Source organism: Camarhynchus parvulus, chromosome 17 (genome assembly GCF_901933205.1).
Source record: "Camarhynchus parvulus chromosome 17, STF_HiC, whole genome shotgun sequence".
Lineage (NCBI taxonomy): Eukaryota > Metazoa > Chordata > Aves > Passeriformes > Thraupidae > Camarhynchus > Camarhynchus parvulus.
The window spans coordinates 3,956,376-3,972,944 of record NC_044587.1 but is presented as its reverse complement, the minus strand read 5'-3'; the positions used below and the strand labels follow the sequence as shown (position 1 = coordinate 3,972,944).

General features: G+C 44.1%; 1 protein-coding gene across 6 annotated transcripts in view; it reads right to left on the bottom strand.

Annotated features, from left to right (window-relative positions):
- AK8 (adenylate kinase 8) overlaps nucleotides 1-16,569 on the bottom strand; it is a 69,088-nt gene that overhangs the window by 18,537 nt on the left and 33,982 nt on the right. For 5 of the 6 annotated variants that reach the window (XM_030961366.1, XM_030961365.1, XM_030961369.1 and 2 more), the window contains one exon: nucleotides 7,606-7,747. The exons of the other annotated variant lie outside the window; for it this stretch is intronic. In XM_030961366.1, the coding sequence (XP_030817226.1) occupies nucleotides 7,606-7,747 (142 nt within the window). The remainder of the gene's footprint in view (nucleotides 1-7,605; nucleotides 7,748-16,569) is intronic. 6 annotated transcript variants of the gene reach the window in all.

Genomic DNA, 16,569 nt, shown 5'->3' with positions numbered 1-16,569 from the left:
TGTAAAGCATAAAAGCCCTGGGTCACCTCTTACACCTGAGCCAAAGGAGGCCAATTCGAGTGATTAATACATTTATGTGACTGCAGGTGATCCAAGCCCATAGAACTGGATCCAGTGCCTCTGTCAGACATCAGGGATCATCCCCACATCTTTCCTGCAGAATTAACCACGGCAGGATTCAGTTCCCCTCTCTTAAATTGCCCTGCACTCACTAAATTTACTCACTAGAAAATTCTGAGCAAATATCTTGTTCCAAGGCAAACAGCAGTAAATCCACTGATGTTTTAATGAAGATTACACTTTCTAATCCTCGTGGTAATGACAAACCAGTCTCCATTCAATATGCAATATTCCTTGTCAGTTTTAATCACCAAAACTGTATTATATTTGCTACAGACTGATGCACTTGTCCTCCTTCAGCCTGGAGAACCCAAGCAAAGGCAGCACAATTCCTCTTCTGCTCAGGGTTTTCTGCATGGGCCAATTTTGGCACATGAGCTCTGAGTAAAGACTTACTCTGGAATTAGTCCCAGATCCAATGAGATCACTAAATCAAAACACAGCTGGCACAAAAATCCTGTCCACGTTTTTACAGGAATCATGTATTTTACAGAAATTCTGAAATTCTCTCCAATTTTTCAGAAATTCTGAATTCCAGGAGTTCATAAACTCGGTTTTAACCTGTACAAGATTTATGGGTGGCTTTAGTGCATTTATTCAGAAGAATATTCAGCCAAATTCAGCCACCATACTACTGAAGAAATCATGATGGGAGATGCTGGACAAGACTGGCCAGCCCTCCTTTCCCCTCGTGCTTCCTCAGCCACTAAATGTTTTCATTTACAGCTCTCACACATGCAAAACTCTCCTCAGTTTTATCTACACACATCCTCTTACCAGTGCAAAGAAAAGGCCCTGGTTAATTAAATTAAAATGCTTCCATATCTTTAAATATAAAGTTTTCCTCCCTCACTAATTTTGCAAAAGTTTTTCTGGTTCTAGGCAGTTCTCAAAACCAGGATCTTCATTACAAAAATGCTTCAAAACAATGTTTGGATTTCCTCGGCTGTTTCACTCCATTCCTTAAACCAAAGTTGTGTTTGGGGTGAATGCCCTGAACAACCTTTGCTGATTTGTAGAGATTGGTAGCACAAAGTTGTCATTGGACTGAGACATGACTGCCTTGCTTTGTCTTGCCTAAAATTTGCTACCAGTGCCAAAAAAACATCAAAATTAGCCCAGACTCTGCTGCTTTTACAGAATTTTCCCTTTCCAGTTTGGTGCTGAGTTCAGAAATGCAGCCTTGGTGTTGGTGGCAACTTTCAGGAGAAATAGTTCCAAAGTAAGGGCAACCAGGATAGAAAGTCTTCAGGTTTCCTAATGTTTCCTCATTTGTGAGAGATAGTTACTGCAGGAGAATCTCCCTCCTTTCTGCAGTAAAAGGAATGAAAGAGTTGTGCATGTGGAGTTAGGTCCTTAAAAATAACAGTAAAAATAAAAATACTGACTTAGAAGTAGAAGCTTTTCTTCTTTCTCTTCCTGGAGACTTTGGAAGCTTGCTGAGATCAGAGCACTCCTTAATTGCTGCATCCAGGATTTCACCACACAAACTCCAGCCATCAAAAGGAGCTTGTATGAGATGAGGTAACTTCTAAAAATAATCCCTGCCTCCCACAACTGAAGCCAAATATACCTCCTATTCTTGTTGGAGCAAAATCAGCTCGTGACAGCAAATGCAGCATCCTACAGAAAGCCCAGAGAAAGGTTTTTAAACTGCATTTGATGTTTTGTTATTGCTGGCTCAAGATGCATATTAATGCTTCTCCCCAGGAGAGAAAGGCTCTTATGGGACCAATATAGGTCAGGCAGAATGTGCAGCACAAGTGACATAATCTTTTTATTGTAATCATCCAATTTTCTATCTATTGGATTATTTAAGAGCAAGAGCTTCTGTTCAGAGGAGTGTTAGGAAGGAAGGGAGAGCACAGTCTGAGGAGGAGGAGGAGAATGGAGAGGAAGGATTGGCTAAACCTCAGGAATCTGAACAAGGAGCTGCTTCCATTGGGTTTGTGTGGACAGAAAAAATGAGGGTGAGTTTTTGCACTGGGTGTAACCCCTGGGAGTGCTGAGCAGAGCCCTCCTGCCAGAGGGACATGGGAGGGAATGGGAGAATCCTGAATATATTCTGCCCATCTCTCCATGCCCACTGGTGCCTCTTTGCACTGGAGACAAAGGTAAATGACTTAATTACAACCTTGTTAGCCAGCAGGACAAATGCCCAGACACAAGAGAAAAGACAATCGCTAAGTTAGACCTGTATCTTAGAGAAGGCTACAGCAGTACAAACTGAATTTAACTGATCCCACTCCCTGAGTGAAGCAGAGTCTCAGGTGAGAGGAAGATTTGCTGATTCTGCCCAGCAAACTCTGGGATTTTGGTTGGGTGAGGAGCTGTGATTCCCCCCCTGGCCAGGGGGCTGTGGACCCTCAGGGCAGTGTCTCTGCCGGGTGGGGAGCACAGATCAGGATTCCTCACCTAAACCACACTTCCCAGAGAGTTTCTGCTCCATAAACACATCCCAGAGCTCTGCAGGAGCTGCCCCCTGGTTTTTACCAAAAACCTGTTTGGTTTGGGGATGGAGGAGAAGAGCCCAGCTGAGATGGGGGCACTGAAATGCAAAGGGAAAATGAACCCAAACCAATTAGTGAGAGTGAAGAGTCACTAAAGCAGCAGCCACAGAATGGCTGGAAGAGTGAGCTGAGGAAAAAAAAAAAAAGAGAATGATTGAAACAGAGAATTGTGCTGCCTATTATTTTTACTATTTTACAAATTAATCCAAATCCTACATAGTTCACTTGGACTTTTCCTACAGTTTCTCTCTCTGGTGCAGGCAAATTTTATTATACTGATTTAGTCCCTTGATTAGCACATCATTTTTCTCTTGTTGTTTTGTTTTGTTTGGGTTTTTTGCCCTACAATGAGGAGAAAATAAGATATAACATTTCTTCTTTGCTACTCATCAGATTTTTGTATGCCATCAACTGAAACCACACCTATTATAAATACACAATATCCATCATTTAAATTAGGTCAAAGTTTTTAAAATGCTCTGTAAGATTTTTCAATCACTATCATGTTTCCTTGATGCAACTATTTTGGGATTTAGCTTGTTCCTTGATAGGGCTTTAATTAAGTCACTTACATGTAATTTCCAAATAAGTAGTTATTGCAAAAGGCAGCAAAGAAATGAAAAGGCAAAAAAGGAACCTGAAGGCAGGAGATCTTTAACAAAAAATATTTCTGATATAAAAATGAATCTGAGGAATACATATTCAGTGATAAGTATTCCAGTGCATGTCTGGTAAACTCTCAGATAATGGCAGCATGGTGGGGTCACTGGGGTTCTATTAGCTCAATTAATGAGGAGTAAGGTAAGGCTAACACCCAGCTCTTCAAACGGCTCAAAAATAGAGCTGATAGTAATGGAGTTATTAACCTTCACCAGCCATTGAATTTTACTGCTGATTCCAACTCCATTTCCTAGTTCAGGCCTCCATTAATAGGCTGTTTATTATCCCTAATCCACATTGGGATCAGCTGCAGAAATATGAAAGCCCCATGTAAAGACCAAGTAGCTCAAAAAAAAATCGCTTTTCTTTCCCCATTCTGATTTCTCCCTTTTCAACATATTCAAAGATTCTTCCTTAGAAATTAGGACTTCATTATCCTAAACTGTTTGAATACATGTTCTCAGCAGCGTGGTGAAAAAGAAGCTTTAAATATATTATGTAAAAAGATGACATAATTGGGAACACAGCCACATCATTTTGAAGACCAAATAAAACCCTGCTGGAAAGCTTGCACTGGAGAAGCTGTTGCTGTTTATTTTCTCTACTGAGAAAGAAACAACTTTAATTTTGGAAAAATGGGTATTACAAATATATTATGGATGTATTGTTAGGCCAATCCTTTGGCTCAGCCCTCCCCTGCCCAGCTTTGTCCGTTCACTTGTATTATTTGTAATGTAATTAACCAACACTGAAAAGCAAAATAACTGACCCTGGATTCAGATCAGGAGGACAAAACCAAAGAAATAATGGAGGAGGAAAGGGCAATCCCAGGAGAGGCAGCAGCAGAGCCTTTGGCACTGATGGGAGGGCTTGAGGAGAGCTCCAACACAAACCTGCCTCCAACTTCAATACAGAAATCTGGAGTTAAAGGCTCTCTTTAGATCTCTGCTGAGCTTGGACTGAGATTTTTCACACTTTGTAAATTTTTGGTGTATTTTCAGTGAAAGAGACACTGTTTAGTTACCACAGTCTGCACACAGAAGGTGTTCTTCCAAAATCTACCCCAGTAACACCTGATAGAATATCCACAATTATGAGTGATGGAGTTAAGATCAAAATAAAAATGTTTATTATATCCCCCTCCAGGACACAGAGCTGCCCTCAAATGCAGTTCTGGGTGTTCCACCTTAAAAAAAAAAAAAAAAAAAAAAGCTGGAATGCCCAGTGAGGGAGAGAAGAGGATGATCAAAAGAGTGAAATGATTTCTAGGAAAAAAAAGGATAAACAGATCAAGGTTCTTTGTCTGGGAAAAAGGTGACTGAAGGGCAAATACAAGAGGCTTAGAAAATCAGGAGCATTGGAAGACATGACCAGGGAATGTCTGTAACTGCTTCTCAAGAGAAGAAATGCACCTGGAAAAAATATTATTAAGTATTTTGATATGACACCCAGTGAAATAAGAAACTCCTTGATTTGGTGGCCCCAAGGTTTGAAGAGAGATTATAAACTCAAGGAAAAGGGGTGATTAGAAGTTTTCTAGAAGATCCTCTGGCTCAGGGAATCCTTAAATTTCTGATTGCCTCAAGCTGGCCCAGCAGAGGAAGGATCAGGCACCAGCTGAAGGTGACAACCAGAAGTTCACAACATGACCCTGCTGCTGCTAAATCTTATTTTAACTCCAAGTTTGAGAGAGAGCAAAAAGGATTAAAAAACACCTTGGTGGATATTACACTGAGCTTTCAGTAGAACCACCCATGGCTATATTATACATTTATTTTTGTTGCTTAAGCACTAATTAAAACAGCTGAACCACTCATTTGGGTGAGGAAGTGAAGCCAGTGCTTTGTGTCAGAGCTTCAGCAGCCGCCCTGTGGCTGTGGATTCCCGTTCAGGTGGGCACTAAGAGGTTAATGGCAATAAATGGTTAATCTTTTAGTCCCAGTTGAGAGGCCATTAACAGATCCAGCTCCTTATTTGCCCTGAAGGCTGCCTGGGTTCAATGCCAGCAGGATCCTGTCCACTTAGGCAGGAGCTGCTTCACAGGGGGAGCTCAGAGCAGCTCCCTCCTCTCTGGGCTCTTTGGGAGACAGAGTTTGCAGCTTTTCCTGCGCCACTCCACCAGCAAACCCTCATTCTGCTGCAAATTCTAATTTAAAGAAAGCCCTGCTTTTTCAGTGAAAACTGAATTATTTTCCTTTTTTGTTCCAGAGCAGTTCTTTGGATGTGGTGGCTGATGCTGTATCAGGGGTTTTTTTTTTATTATTACATTTTAACAAACTTTATAGCCCATTTTGTTTGTTTTCAAATAACTTTATTTTCCTTCTTTTCTACCATCAATTACTAGGTTTGTTTTTCCTTCTGTAAGATGGAGGAGTCAGGAGACTGATCCTGCTCAATGCTGTATAATTTAGTATTATGTGTGGTAGCTTTATGAGGTGGGAGTCAGATAAAACATAGTATTTGAACACTAACCATTTATTAGCTCTAAGGAATAGATTTGTGACTTGACAAGCAGACAATAACTCTGTGTTCTGATCAGCCAAAGAGGTCTACTCTGAGTTCAAAAAGCAGAGTAACATTCTCTTTCACAAATAATTTTGTTTACTGATGTGACTAGATTTTAATAATAAACTTGATATATATGTAAATTTATTTTAATCTAATTTCATCAACTGAGCCCTCCTAAAAATGAGACTTTGTAGATTGTTCTGTGTCTGATTTATAGATTTCTGCATCCTATTCCCAGATTGATTTCAAGGCTATAATTCTATCAGGTTTTTCTCCTGATGTCAGAAACACCACCTCTGCAGATAGTGTTTTATAACTAGCATCACAACTGAAACTGAATTACTGCCCTGCTATCCTGTGCTGCAATGTGTCCTTTTGTTTATAATCACCCCCTCTCTCTCACATCCCTACCACTTCAGCTTCATGGAAAATATCAGCTCTGAGATCAATCAGGGAGCTCCATGCCTATTTCTGTCCCTCACTTCAAGCCCTGTGTAAAACAGGGACCAAATTCCAAACTCAGATGTGAATGTGCAGAGCTCTTTAAAGTGAAGGGAGGCTGAGCAAATGGATCAGTGCTGAATTTCCACCCATCCACTTCTCTAATGAGTTGCTCTTCCTGCCTTGATGAGGTCCCAATCCTGTGAAGGAGCACAAGGGGCACACTCCAGAATTCACACTGATCTCAGGGGCTCTGAGTGCTCAGGGATTCTGCACCTTCCTTCTAAATGCACAAGAAGAATAATCTCTGGGAAATTATGTTTCACTGAGTCCAACACAAGTTTGGAGGTTCTTTCTCCATTTTTTTCCATGCAATGGGTTCCTGTTTAAGAGGCAAAGCCTTACTTTGGATAAATAAAATTTCTGCTGTTTTCACACATTTTCCTTTTCAAACCTTGATGGATGCAGAGCTCCCTCCCTCTGCACTCTCTCTATTCTCTCTCCAACTCACCCCCAACATTTCCATCCTTCTCCTCCCCCTGTACAGGAGGGAATGCAGGGCAATCACACAGGAAGAGTAACTTTGCCAAATTAAACACTGATGTGGGCAATGCACCTCTCCGACCACTACATTTCAGGTAAGAACATCTTCTGTGAAAGCAGAAAAATCACACATTTCCAATGCTTGCCTTTGGAATGGCCACTGTGCCAGGCAGTGGGATGGACAGAGCCAGGAAGGGCTGGGAAGGGAATGGAATAGAAAAGCCTCTCAGCTTTGATGAGTGCACCAGCACTTTAAATCCTCACCACCTTTGGACCAGCTGTGAAAAGTAACTCTGTTTTATTTGCTTGGCACTCGTAACAGTTCTCTTTGGATGCTGATGTCTCTCATATTACATTTCTGAACAATTCATCATAGCTCAAATAAAATGTAATTCTCATGTTGTTTTTAATTATTTCACAAAAGCCAAAAGTCTCATAATGAGCTCCCTGCAATACCAATATATTTCCATGGTATTATGTCAGTGCTGAAGAAAGAAGATGTAGATCCCCCCCCTCCTGCTGCAAATAAAATACATCTTCTCATATAATCCAAACTTTAATCCATTTCTTATGGTTTGGCTTTAGAGGCAACTCAAACAAATAACCAGAACAACAAACCTCTTCTCTCTCCCACAGTTTGGCCATCTGGAGCATTTGTCAGGCCAGGCTTTATTTCCTCCTCTCCAGGAGCAGGACCCCTTTCCTCGCTAAGAAAACCAAAACTGAGATGCAGCAGCACAAACCATGTCAACAAAGATCTGTATCTTTCCACAAACAAACCTCTCCTACCCACGGTGGTGTGATGGCTGGATTTCTGCCTCACCTGTTGGGGTTAATCTGTGCTTTCTGCAGCTGCTCCCCCTGCTCCACATCCCTGGGGAAGCCTGAGAGCACCCAGCCATGGCTCAGGCAGTCCAGGGAGCTCAGGCGTTCTGTCAGCAGCTTCAGGACAAGGTTGTCTGGCACTGCAGAGGAGGAAAAAGGTGACATTTATTCTGTGTGCTGAGTCTGCACTGAAGGGAGATGCTCACAAGCCCTTCTGGAGCCAAACCAAACTGTTAATCCCATTTAGGACTGACTGGCATTGGGCATTGTTGGCTTCTGCATATTTGTTGTTATGGAACCCCCAAACTCACAAGGAACCAAAGCAAAGGATTTGGTAGAACCTGGTGCCCACATAATTTTGTAATGTCCTTTTTCCTCTCAGCCACACTGGACTGGCGGCACAGTGATGTGTGTGACACAATCTTATCAAAATGCAAAAACAATGACCTGAGCTGTGGAAAAGAAATCCTGAGACAGGAAAGGGATTTCTGAGCATTCTGGATTGAGCTCTGCAGGTGATATGGGTTCTGCCACAACAGTCTATGTGTGCTACTGCTCCAACTTACCCAAAGGCTGGAAAATCTTACAACTGAAAGTAATTTTCAAAATTAATTTCAACAACCTTAACTACTGCATTGATGAACCCCTAATTTTAGAACTAAAAGCACTTTTTCCTCTATTATCATTTTTTCTTTAGGGCAAGAGAGAATATCAGCAAGATACTGACTGGGACTGCAACTACTATGGAGCTTTTAAAATTCTATTTAGTGGGACACAGTGGTAAGGAAGTATCCTGCGCTAGGGTCTTTATAAAGTAAAATACTTCCATTAAGATACTTAAAATTTGGGGTTTTTTTCTTTTTTTTTTTGGGGGGGGGAGGAAGGAGTGGGCTCAGAATTAAATTATTAAGTTGAACAAGAGTGACTTTAGATTTTCCTACGACTGCTGTCATGTCTTGGGCTCAGTGTCAAACCACCCCAAAGAAAGGACAGCAAAATCACCTGGAGCTGCTTCCCAAAGCAGCAGCCAAACCAATTCCCAAGCAGCAGGAGAGCCCCTTCCCTTTATCTGTCTGATACACCAGCGCCTCCACTGAAAACAAGAGAGAAATTGCTACACAAATCCCCTTCATGGCAGGTTGATGTTTTGATGCTCACCCTGCCATCACATCTGCATACAAAAATACAACAACAAGTGCTTGTAGGAGAGTGTATGTGTCAGATTTCTAGCGCTGCACTTCTCTTCAGGACAAGCTGACAGCAATCTGCCTGGATTTTAGCAGAGTGAATTATTAGCAGTGCGCAGTTCCACCCCGGGAACAAGCAGGTTTTAAACTGCAATAAGAGAATCCATTTGCTCCTGGAATTTAACATTGTGCCTCTATCATGAAATTCATGGCTTCTCCTTTAAATAATCAAATTACTGAGTTTACAGAACTGCACTCAGGATTCAATGTACCAGCAAAAAGAGAGGAAAACCGCAGGGAATTAATTAGGAAACAGATTAGTGTATTAATTGAGGATATCCACTTCACATTATAAAAGAACAAGTTAAAGAGAGTAATATTCTCCATCTGCTGAAAGGAGAAAAAAAAAAGGAATGGAATAAACCCATGCACTTGACAAAGAGCAAAATGACAATGCAAAATCTGAGTATTCTGTTAAAAATGGGATTCATAAAATTAACTGCAACAATAGCACAGCAGCAGGGAGGAATTTTATCAGATGGAAGCTTCTTCCCCATCCAAGACTGAGCTGCAGGCAGGCATGGCAGGGAGAGCAGGAGAATTTCAGTGCTCTTTCCAGGGCAGTTGTCTCCCCACCCTCCAGCTTAGAAGAATTAATACAAACCAAACACATCCTAGCAGGAATAAAGAAAAAACAAACAAACCCAAAATTTCTCTTTCCCAAAAATGCACTCCACACAAAGAGCAGTGGAAATTTCCCATAGTCCAGAATTTCTGGCTGCAGCACTAAACTTTCTTCCTGTGTGTTATTTTATGACAATTCCTGCTGGAATCATTGACATGGATTTACAGAGATGCCAGCTGACATGATTTTATTTTTTTCATTTCAGAATGCTGAAAACACTTTTTGCGAGGAATTGGAATAAAACCTACAAACAGTGAGTAAAACTGCAGTAGGATTCTGGCAGAGCTGACATCCCTGCCAGCTGAGCAGGGATCAGGGCTGGAAGGCCCAGGAAAGGCACAGAAAGATGGATCTCCTGTGCTGCTGGGCTTCCTGCAGATCCTGGGAGATTCCCCAGCTCCACATTGCTTCCATCCTTCACATGGGAAGGAGAAACAGCCTAGGACGGAATTAAACAGCAATTGTGGGAGTCTGGGGCATCTCCTGGCTCTGAGCACTTCCCACAGACCTCCTGTGACCCCTGATGATCAAAATCCTCCTCTGTGGTCACTACTTTGGAACAAAACTGAAGCAATCACACGAGGGGGGGGAAAAACCTGAGATGCAGAGCCAATGAATTAATATTTTATCTTATGACATGGCAGGTTTGGGGTGCTCTGAGGGATGCTGGGCACGCCTGGCACATCTCTCCCTTCAGCCAGGAGTGACTGCAAGACATCAGCGGCACCATGTACACATACACATCACTGAATAATATAGACGCTTACATATTTTCTGTGCCTCCCTCTAAAGCTTGATGGTGAGAAATAAAACATAAACAAGTCAGACAGCAAGCTCTGCTCTCCTCTTGATTAGCAAACATACCTATCACTTCAACACAATGGGGGAACAGAGCTTGGTGGCTGCTTGGTGGCATTACAAAGTACATCAGCTGCCCTTGAACAGGAACAGTCACACTTAAAACAGCTGCATTAAAACTGTAAAACATCTTCCACAGACCAGAGGGAAGGGAAAAAATAAGAGAGAGAGGAAAAAAAAAATCAGTATTATTCTTATTTTGTAGTACAGACAGAGTAGGTAATGAAGAACTCTGCAGTACAGAATTCCTTTTCACTCATGTGGAACTGTCTCTGGAATGCAAGGCAAATTAATAACCTGTAATTGGAGGGGCACACAGCCTGTGAGGAACTAGCCAGAGGTCTCCTGGTCTTAAGCACATAACCCAGTGGACATAGAGCAAAGTAAAATATAGAGATTTCCTGATGAGACAGTCAATCTACATGTTTTAAGGAGATTATGAAGCACAAGAGCTTTGAATAATCAATTCCTTTTCAACATAAGCTTGTGTGAGTTTCCAACTCTGAAAGTTGGGGGAATGAGACTCGAGAGAGATTTTACTTTATCATTAGAGAAGTCCAAAGGTAAGTTTCTTGTAAAAATTACAATGTGCTGCTGCAAGGAGATATCCAGACGAGGTAAATGGGAGCACATCTCTATTAGAGAGAGAAATCGAGGCACAGGAGTAAAATTCACCCCTCAGAAGTAAAGATGCAGTGACTCCTGAGAGCATCAGGCACAGCTGAGGACCACAGCAAACCCCAGGCATGGAAGAGCAGCAGAATGATGGAAATCAGCTCCAGATGGAAATGTAATTCGTCTGTGCCTACACCAACCCACACTCTGCGTCTCCTTTATCTCCCAGCCTGTTTCACCACGTTAATGATCAAGACTACACCCCTGAATTGGGAGCTGTGGATCTGAGGAGTGATTTAATCATTTCAGGGGTTTGATCAGGCAGGGGACAAGGTTTAAAGTGCTGCTGCTCGTGCTGGAGCTGCTGCGTGGACACCCAGAGATTTTCCACCTCCAGGGCTGTAAATCAGCACCTTCCAGCAGAACATTTAAAAAATAAATTTACTTCTCAGAGCTTCAAAGGTTTCCATAGATAAAAAGCACATTTTTTTCAGGTGCTTCTCATGAGAAGTACGTCCTCCTGAAGCTCACAGGAGTGTGGCCCATTAGCTCTTCCCCAATCCGTGGATCTGCAGGACTAACAGAAACCAGGATCAGGCAATCAGTTACAAAATCAGGCAATCAGTTACAAAATCACACCATCTGCTCCAGACAAAAGTAATAGAACATTAAAGGCACAGCCTGAAAGGGGGAAAACACCACTTGAGAGATTACAGGGCACTATTCTCCAATAACTTCAATGCTATCAGTGCTCCGAGCTATACAATTATCATATTTAAATTGATACCTCCTCCATGTATTTCCCTTTAAAACAGACTTTTGAAGGGTATGAACTCACTTCTCCAAACCTATAAAAACCTCGATTCTAAGTACAGCATAAATGCATTTACAGATCCAAATTCTGTCAGCTTTGTGCTCTAAAAGGTCCTTTTGACAATACTGTCCATCTATGCTTTATCCTGCTTAGAGAGATTTTTTTAGCAAGGTCTGAAGACTTTCACAGCTAATTCAGGTGCCTGAGGCTTGATCCCAGTAGTTGACAGGTAACATCTTGTCCTGAGTACAAGCTACTGCCAAATGCTACTTTCCTGAATTGTCCATGAAACCCCAAATTTAGCAAAGCGTGAGATTTCCTTAATTTATTGCTCTAGAAACTCTGGATGATTCACGATGAGTAATTGCCTTTTTCTACTCTGTTTTCTTACCCGTATAAAGGCACTGAGATGGCATCGATTGAGACTGTATAAATTGGTTTTTAATGTGTTTGAGAATGATTTTGCAGTGATTTACCATGGCGTGGGCTGATCGATAATTTCGGCAGATCCTCGGAGGATGAGGACGGGCAGGGCTGCGCGCAGCCGGCCCCGGTACCGTGAATAACTGCGAGCAGCGGGCACCGGCAGGAGAACACCGGGGGCGCCTGGCTGGGGTCGGGAGAGGGGATCGGCTCCTCCGGGGGGAAGTGCCGGGAAGCCCCGAGCCCACCACCCCGAGGGTCCCGGGGGTCTCAGTCCCGTGGTCCCAGAATGATCCCGGATTGTCCCGGGGCTCTCAGCTCCGCAAGATCCCGGGATGATCCCTTTGGTCCCGGGGCTCTCCCGGGGCTCTCGGGTTCCCGCAGGATCCCGGTTGTCTCGGGATAATCCCGAGGCTCTCAGCCCCGCAGTCCCGGGATGATGCCGGTGGTCCCGGGGCTCTCAGCCCCGCAGGATCCCGATGGTCCCGGGAATGGTCCCGGTGCTCCCGGGCTGGTCCTGCTCTCCCAGCCCTGCACGGCCCGGGATGGTCCCGGTGCGGTCCCGCTTCTCCCAGCCCCGCACGGCCCGGGATACTCCCGGTGTCTCAGCCCCACACGGCCCGGGATGGTCCCGGTGCTGTCCCGGGATGGTCCCAGTGCTGTCCCGGGATTGTCCGGTGCGGTCCCGCTCTCAGCCCCCCCACGGCCCGGGATGCTCCCGGTCCGGTCCCGGTGCTGTCCCGAGATGTTCCCGGTCCGGTCCCGGTGCTGTCCCGGGCTGGTCCCGGTGCGGTCCCGGTGCTGTCCCGGGCTGGTCCCGCTCTCTCAGCCCCGCACGGCCCGTGATGTCCCGGGATGGCCCGGCTGGTCCGCTTGCCACGGTGCTTCCGGCTGGTCCTGCCTCTCAGCCCCGCACGGCCCGTGATGTCCCGGGATGGTCCCGGGCTGGTCCCGGTGCTGTCCCGGGCTGGTCCCGCTCTCTCAGCCCCGCACGGCCCGTGATGTCCCGTGATGTCCCGGGCTGGTCCCGGTGCGGTCCCGGGCTGGTCCCGCTCTCCCGGCCCCGCACGGCCCGTGATGTCCCGGGATGGTCCCGGGCTGGTCCCGGTGCTGTCCCGGGCTGGTCCCGCTCTCCCGGCCCCGCACGGCCCGTGATGTCCCGGGATGGTCCCGGGCTGGTCCCGGTGCTGTCCCGGGCTGGTCCCGCTCTCCCGGCCCCGCACGGCCCGGCCCGTTGGCCGTTCTCTGTCGCCACCCCGCGGTCACGGCGGGCAGCGCAGCCGGTCCCGCCCCGCGGGCAGCAGCGGCCGCGGCGCCGCCGAAATGTCGGGAAAAATCGGGAATTCGGGGAAAACGCGCCCGCTCCGGACGCTGCCGAGGCCTCCTGGAGCCCCGGCAGCACCGGGCTGGCACGGAAGCACTGAAAGCATCTCCGGTTCTGTCGGGTTCGAAGAAGGGACAGCAAACACCGGCACCGCCGCGGGTTCGCACCGCTGCGGGCGGTGATCGATCCATCACAGGGACCGTTCCTACAGAAATCCCCTCTCACTCGCTCCTGTGACACTGCTGAGAAGGGCTTCTGCAAGAATCGGAGTCATTCTTTTAATACAGTAAAACAAATAATGTGGTAAAATATTTAATTTCCGCCTCTAACATATTTCTGCTTGTTAGCATATATTAGAACCAGTCTTTCCTTGATTTCATTTTTGGTTTTTTAGGTTTTTGGTCATTTAAAATAGGAATTAGCTGTATCGAAGTGGAAATTGTACTATTTCTAAAGCAGGTACAATCCCAAATTATCGATCATATATAATCATAATCAAAGGGATATTTGTATTTCTTTTCCTTTTGTTTCTACAGAGAGACTACAGTTGGACAGAGAACAGCTACACTTCAAACCCACTGGACTCCTCATTTCCATTGTCAACCAAGTCCCTATTTCCTCCTCATTTCTAAAAGCTCAGCTCTGCTGGAGAACACAGCGCAGAATTTGACCTACAAACCCTTCTTGACAGTGATAATATTCAAAAAAAGGAATAAATTGGTGAAAAACATTGTGGCTTTTTACACCAAATCCTGCTTCCTGCGGGATGAGAAGGGAGGGTGCCCCTGAAGGGGCTCCTCACCCCTGCCAGGGCTGCCAGCTCCTGCTCCAGAGCCCCAGGCTGGGATGGATCCTGCCCTGTGCTCTGTCTCCTCCTGACACCTCCTAGCCACACTAAAGGGACATTTAAAAATATAAAAAGATGCACCAAAGCTGTTTCATGTTTTCCTTGTCAGGCTGTTTCATGCAGCAGCCTGGTTCTGTTTGTATTACACCCCGTGAAACAGAGCCTAACCCAGGATTTTATGGTAAACTCCAAAAAAAAAGGGGGATGCTGACAACATGCAATGTGCTTTTCCTTCTGGCTTTTTGTATAAAGATTCCTATGATATCTCCACCCCAAACTCAAAACCACCCAGAATTCAGGTTAGCAGCCCTTTGGTGGGGAGACAGAGCTGCAAGGAAAGGAAAGGAACCCCCACTTCCCTAAATTTTAAAGAATAACTGTCAGCAATGAAGATCAATATAAATATAAAAGATTAATTCTTCACATTTATATTGTACTTTGCTGTTTAAATGCCCCTGACAACCACCAGGCCCCAAATGGCCAAGGGCCACATCTTCACTCAAATCCATGAGGGTTTGTGGCACAAATATTGGAATATTGATCCTCCAGCAACAGCAGGAATGGTGAATGCCACTGCAAAACCATTTTACATAGGCAGGACCATATCCATGAACTGACTGATTATCACAATTGCTCCAGAAAACAACTGCACTCCTCTCTTTAATCAAATCACATTTATTTTGCCTGGTCTGGCTTCCAGGGTTGGCTTTTTGGGGTGGAATTTTTTGGTTGCTTTGTTTTTATTCCTAAGTGGGGTGGCCTTTAAAAATATCTTTGTAGATCAAGGCTCACTCGAGCCCTGAGTATCTGCCAGACAGAAACACCACTCTGGACTGTGGAATAAAGAAAAATACATTCTAGATTTTCAAATAAAGGAAAAGGGAATTCTGACTTATCATCTTGTAGTTATTCAAGACATGAAAAAGTAAAATTCGGGGAAGAAAATTACAACCTACTGCCTATATGTCTGCATTTAAAACTTTCTGTTCTACAACCTTGCATCTCATATAAAAATATGGCCACCTAAAAGAGAAGATAAAAATAAATAAATTTTATTATGTTCTCTTGACCACCAATTTTCTCCTAGTAGGAAAAAAGACTGCTACCTATTTTCCATAAAAAAAACCTTTGTAGCAGTCCCAGAGGAAAAGTCAAAAGTTTGACTTGAAAAACGGAGCTACTTCAAAAGCATTGTCAAACAGAGGTGAAGGTTTTTTAAAAATGCATAAATTAAAGCGTGGTGTATTCATAAATATCTCTGTAACTTTACACAGTTTATTTGTGAGCAAGTTGCACATTTAAGGGAGCTACAGAATTGCCGTAAAACCAACTTAAATAAAGTAGAAAATCGATTTGTTTATTAGCTCCTGTTTGGACTCTGTGTGTTTGTGTGTGTGCATGTGTGCGAAAAATGAAAGAAAAATGGAGAGTTTTTTTCAATAATAAAAAGGGAGCTGCACTGCAGGGCCCCTAAAGCTTGTGAAAAATTAAACTCGACGGATTCAAACTGTCCTATTTCCACTTCAAAAGAGAAGAGGCACTGAGCTCTTCCCAACTTATCTTCAAACGCCCAGCACCCTAGAAAGTTTCTTTAAAAAAAATAAAGTCTCCAGTTCCCCCAAGCACTGTACCCGTTACTGTAGCTGCTGTCTCTCCCTCTTCTAATTATACCCATGTGAGTCTATTAATCAACTTGTAAATTATTTAGAGAGCCATGCGCTGTCTTCAGCCAGTACAAACACACTGCATGCAAAGGCTTGCTGAAAACCAATGGAGCTCCCAAAGGGTCTGTGCAATGTTCAGACAGCTTGCAGCTCTCCAGTACAGCACTCTTAAAAACAAGAAATAAAAACTGAGCTTACCCCCTCAGATATCAAGATTTACTCGTCCTTTCAACTCGGGAAGTCTCGGCGAGTTCTTAACAAAGAGGAGCTGCTCTATTGTCAAATCTGTGTTTCAGGCTCAGTGATGAGAATATTAATTTGATGTCAAAAAAAAAACCAACAAAAAACAAACCCACCCTCAACAGAGCAAAGTGTTTTCAGTGAGACTGTGATCACAATCACCAGGGGACCCCCAACTTTCAGAGGCTGCACCGAAAAGCACCCCTTTAAAACCGCTGCAATTTAAAATAAGGGGAGATCTGTGTTTGTACAAGTAATAGTTTTTATTAGAAAACAGGAGAAATTAGGGAATTCCAGATTTTACC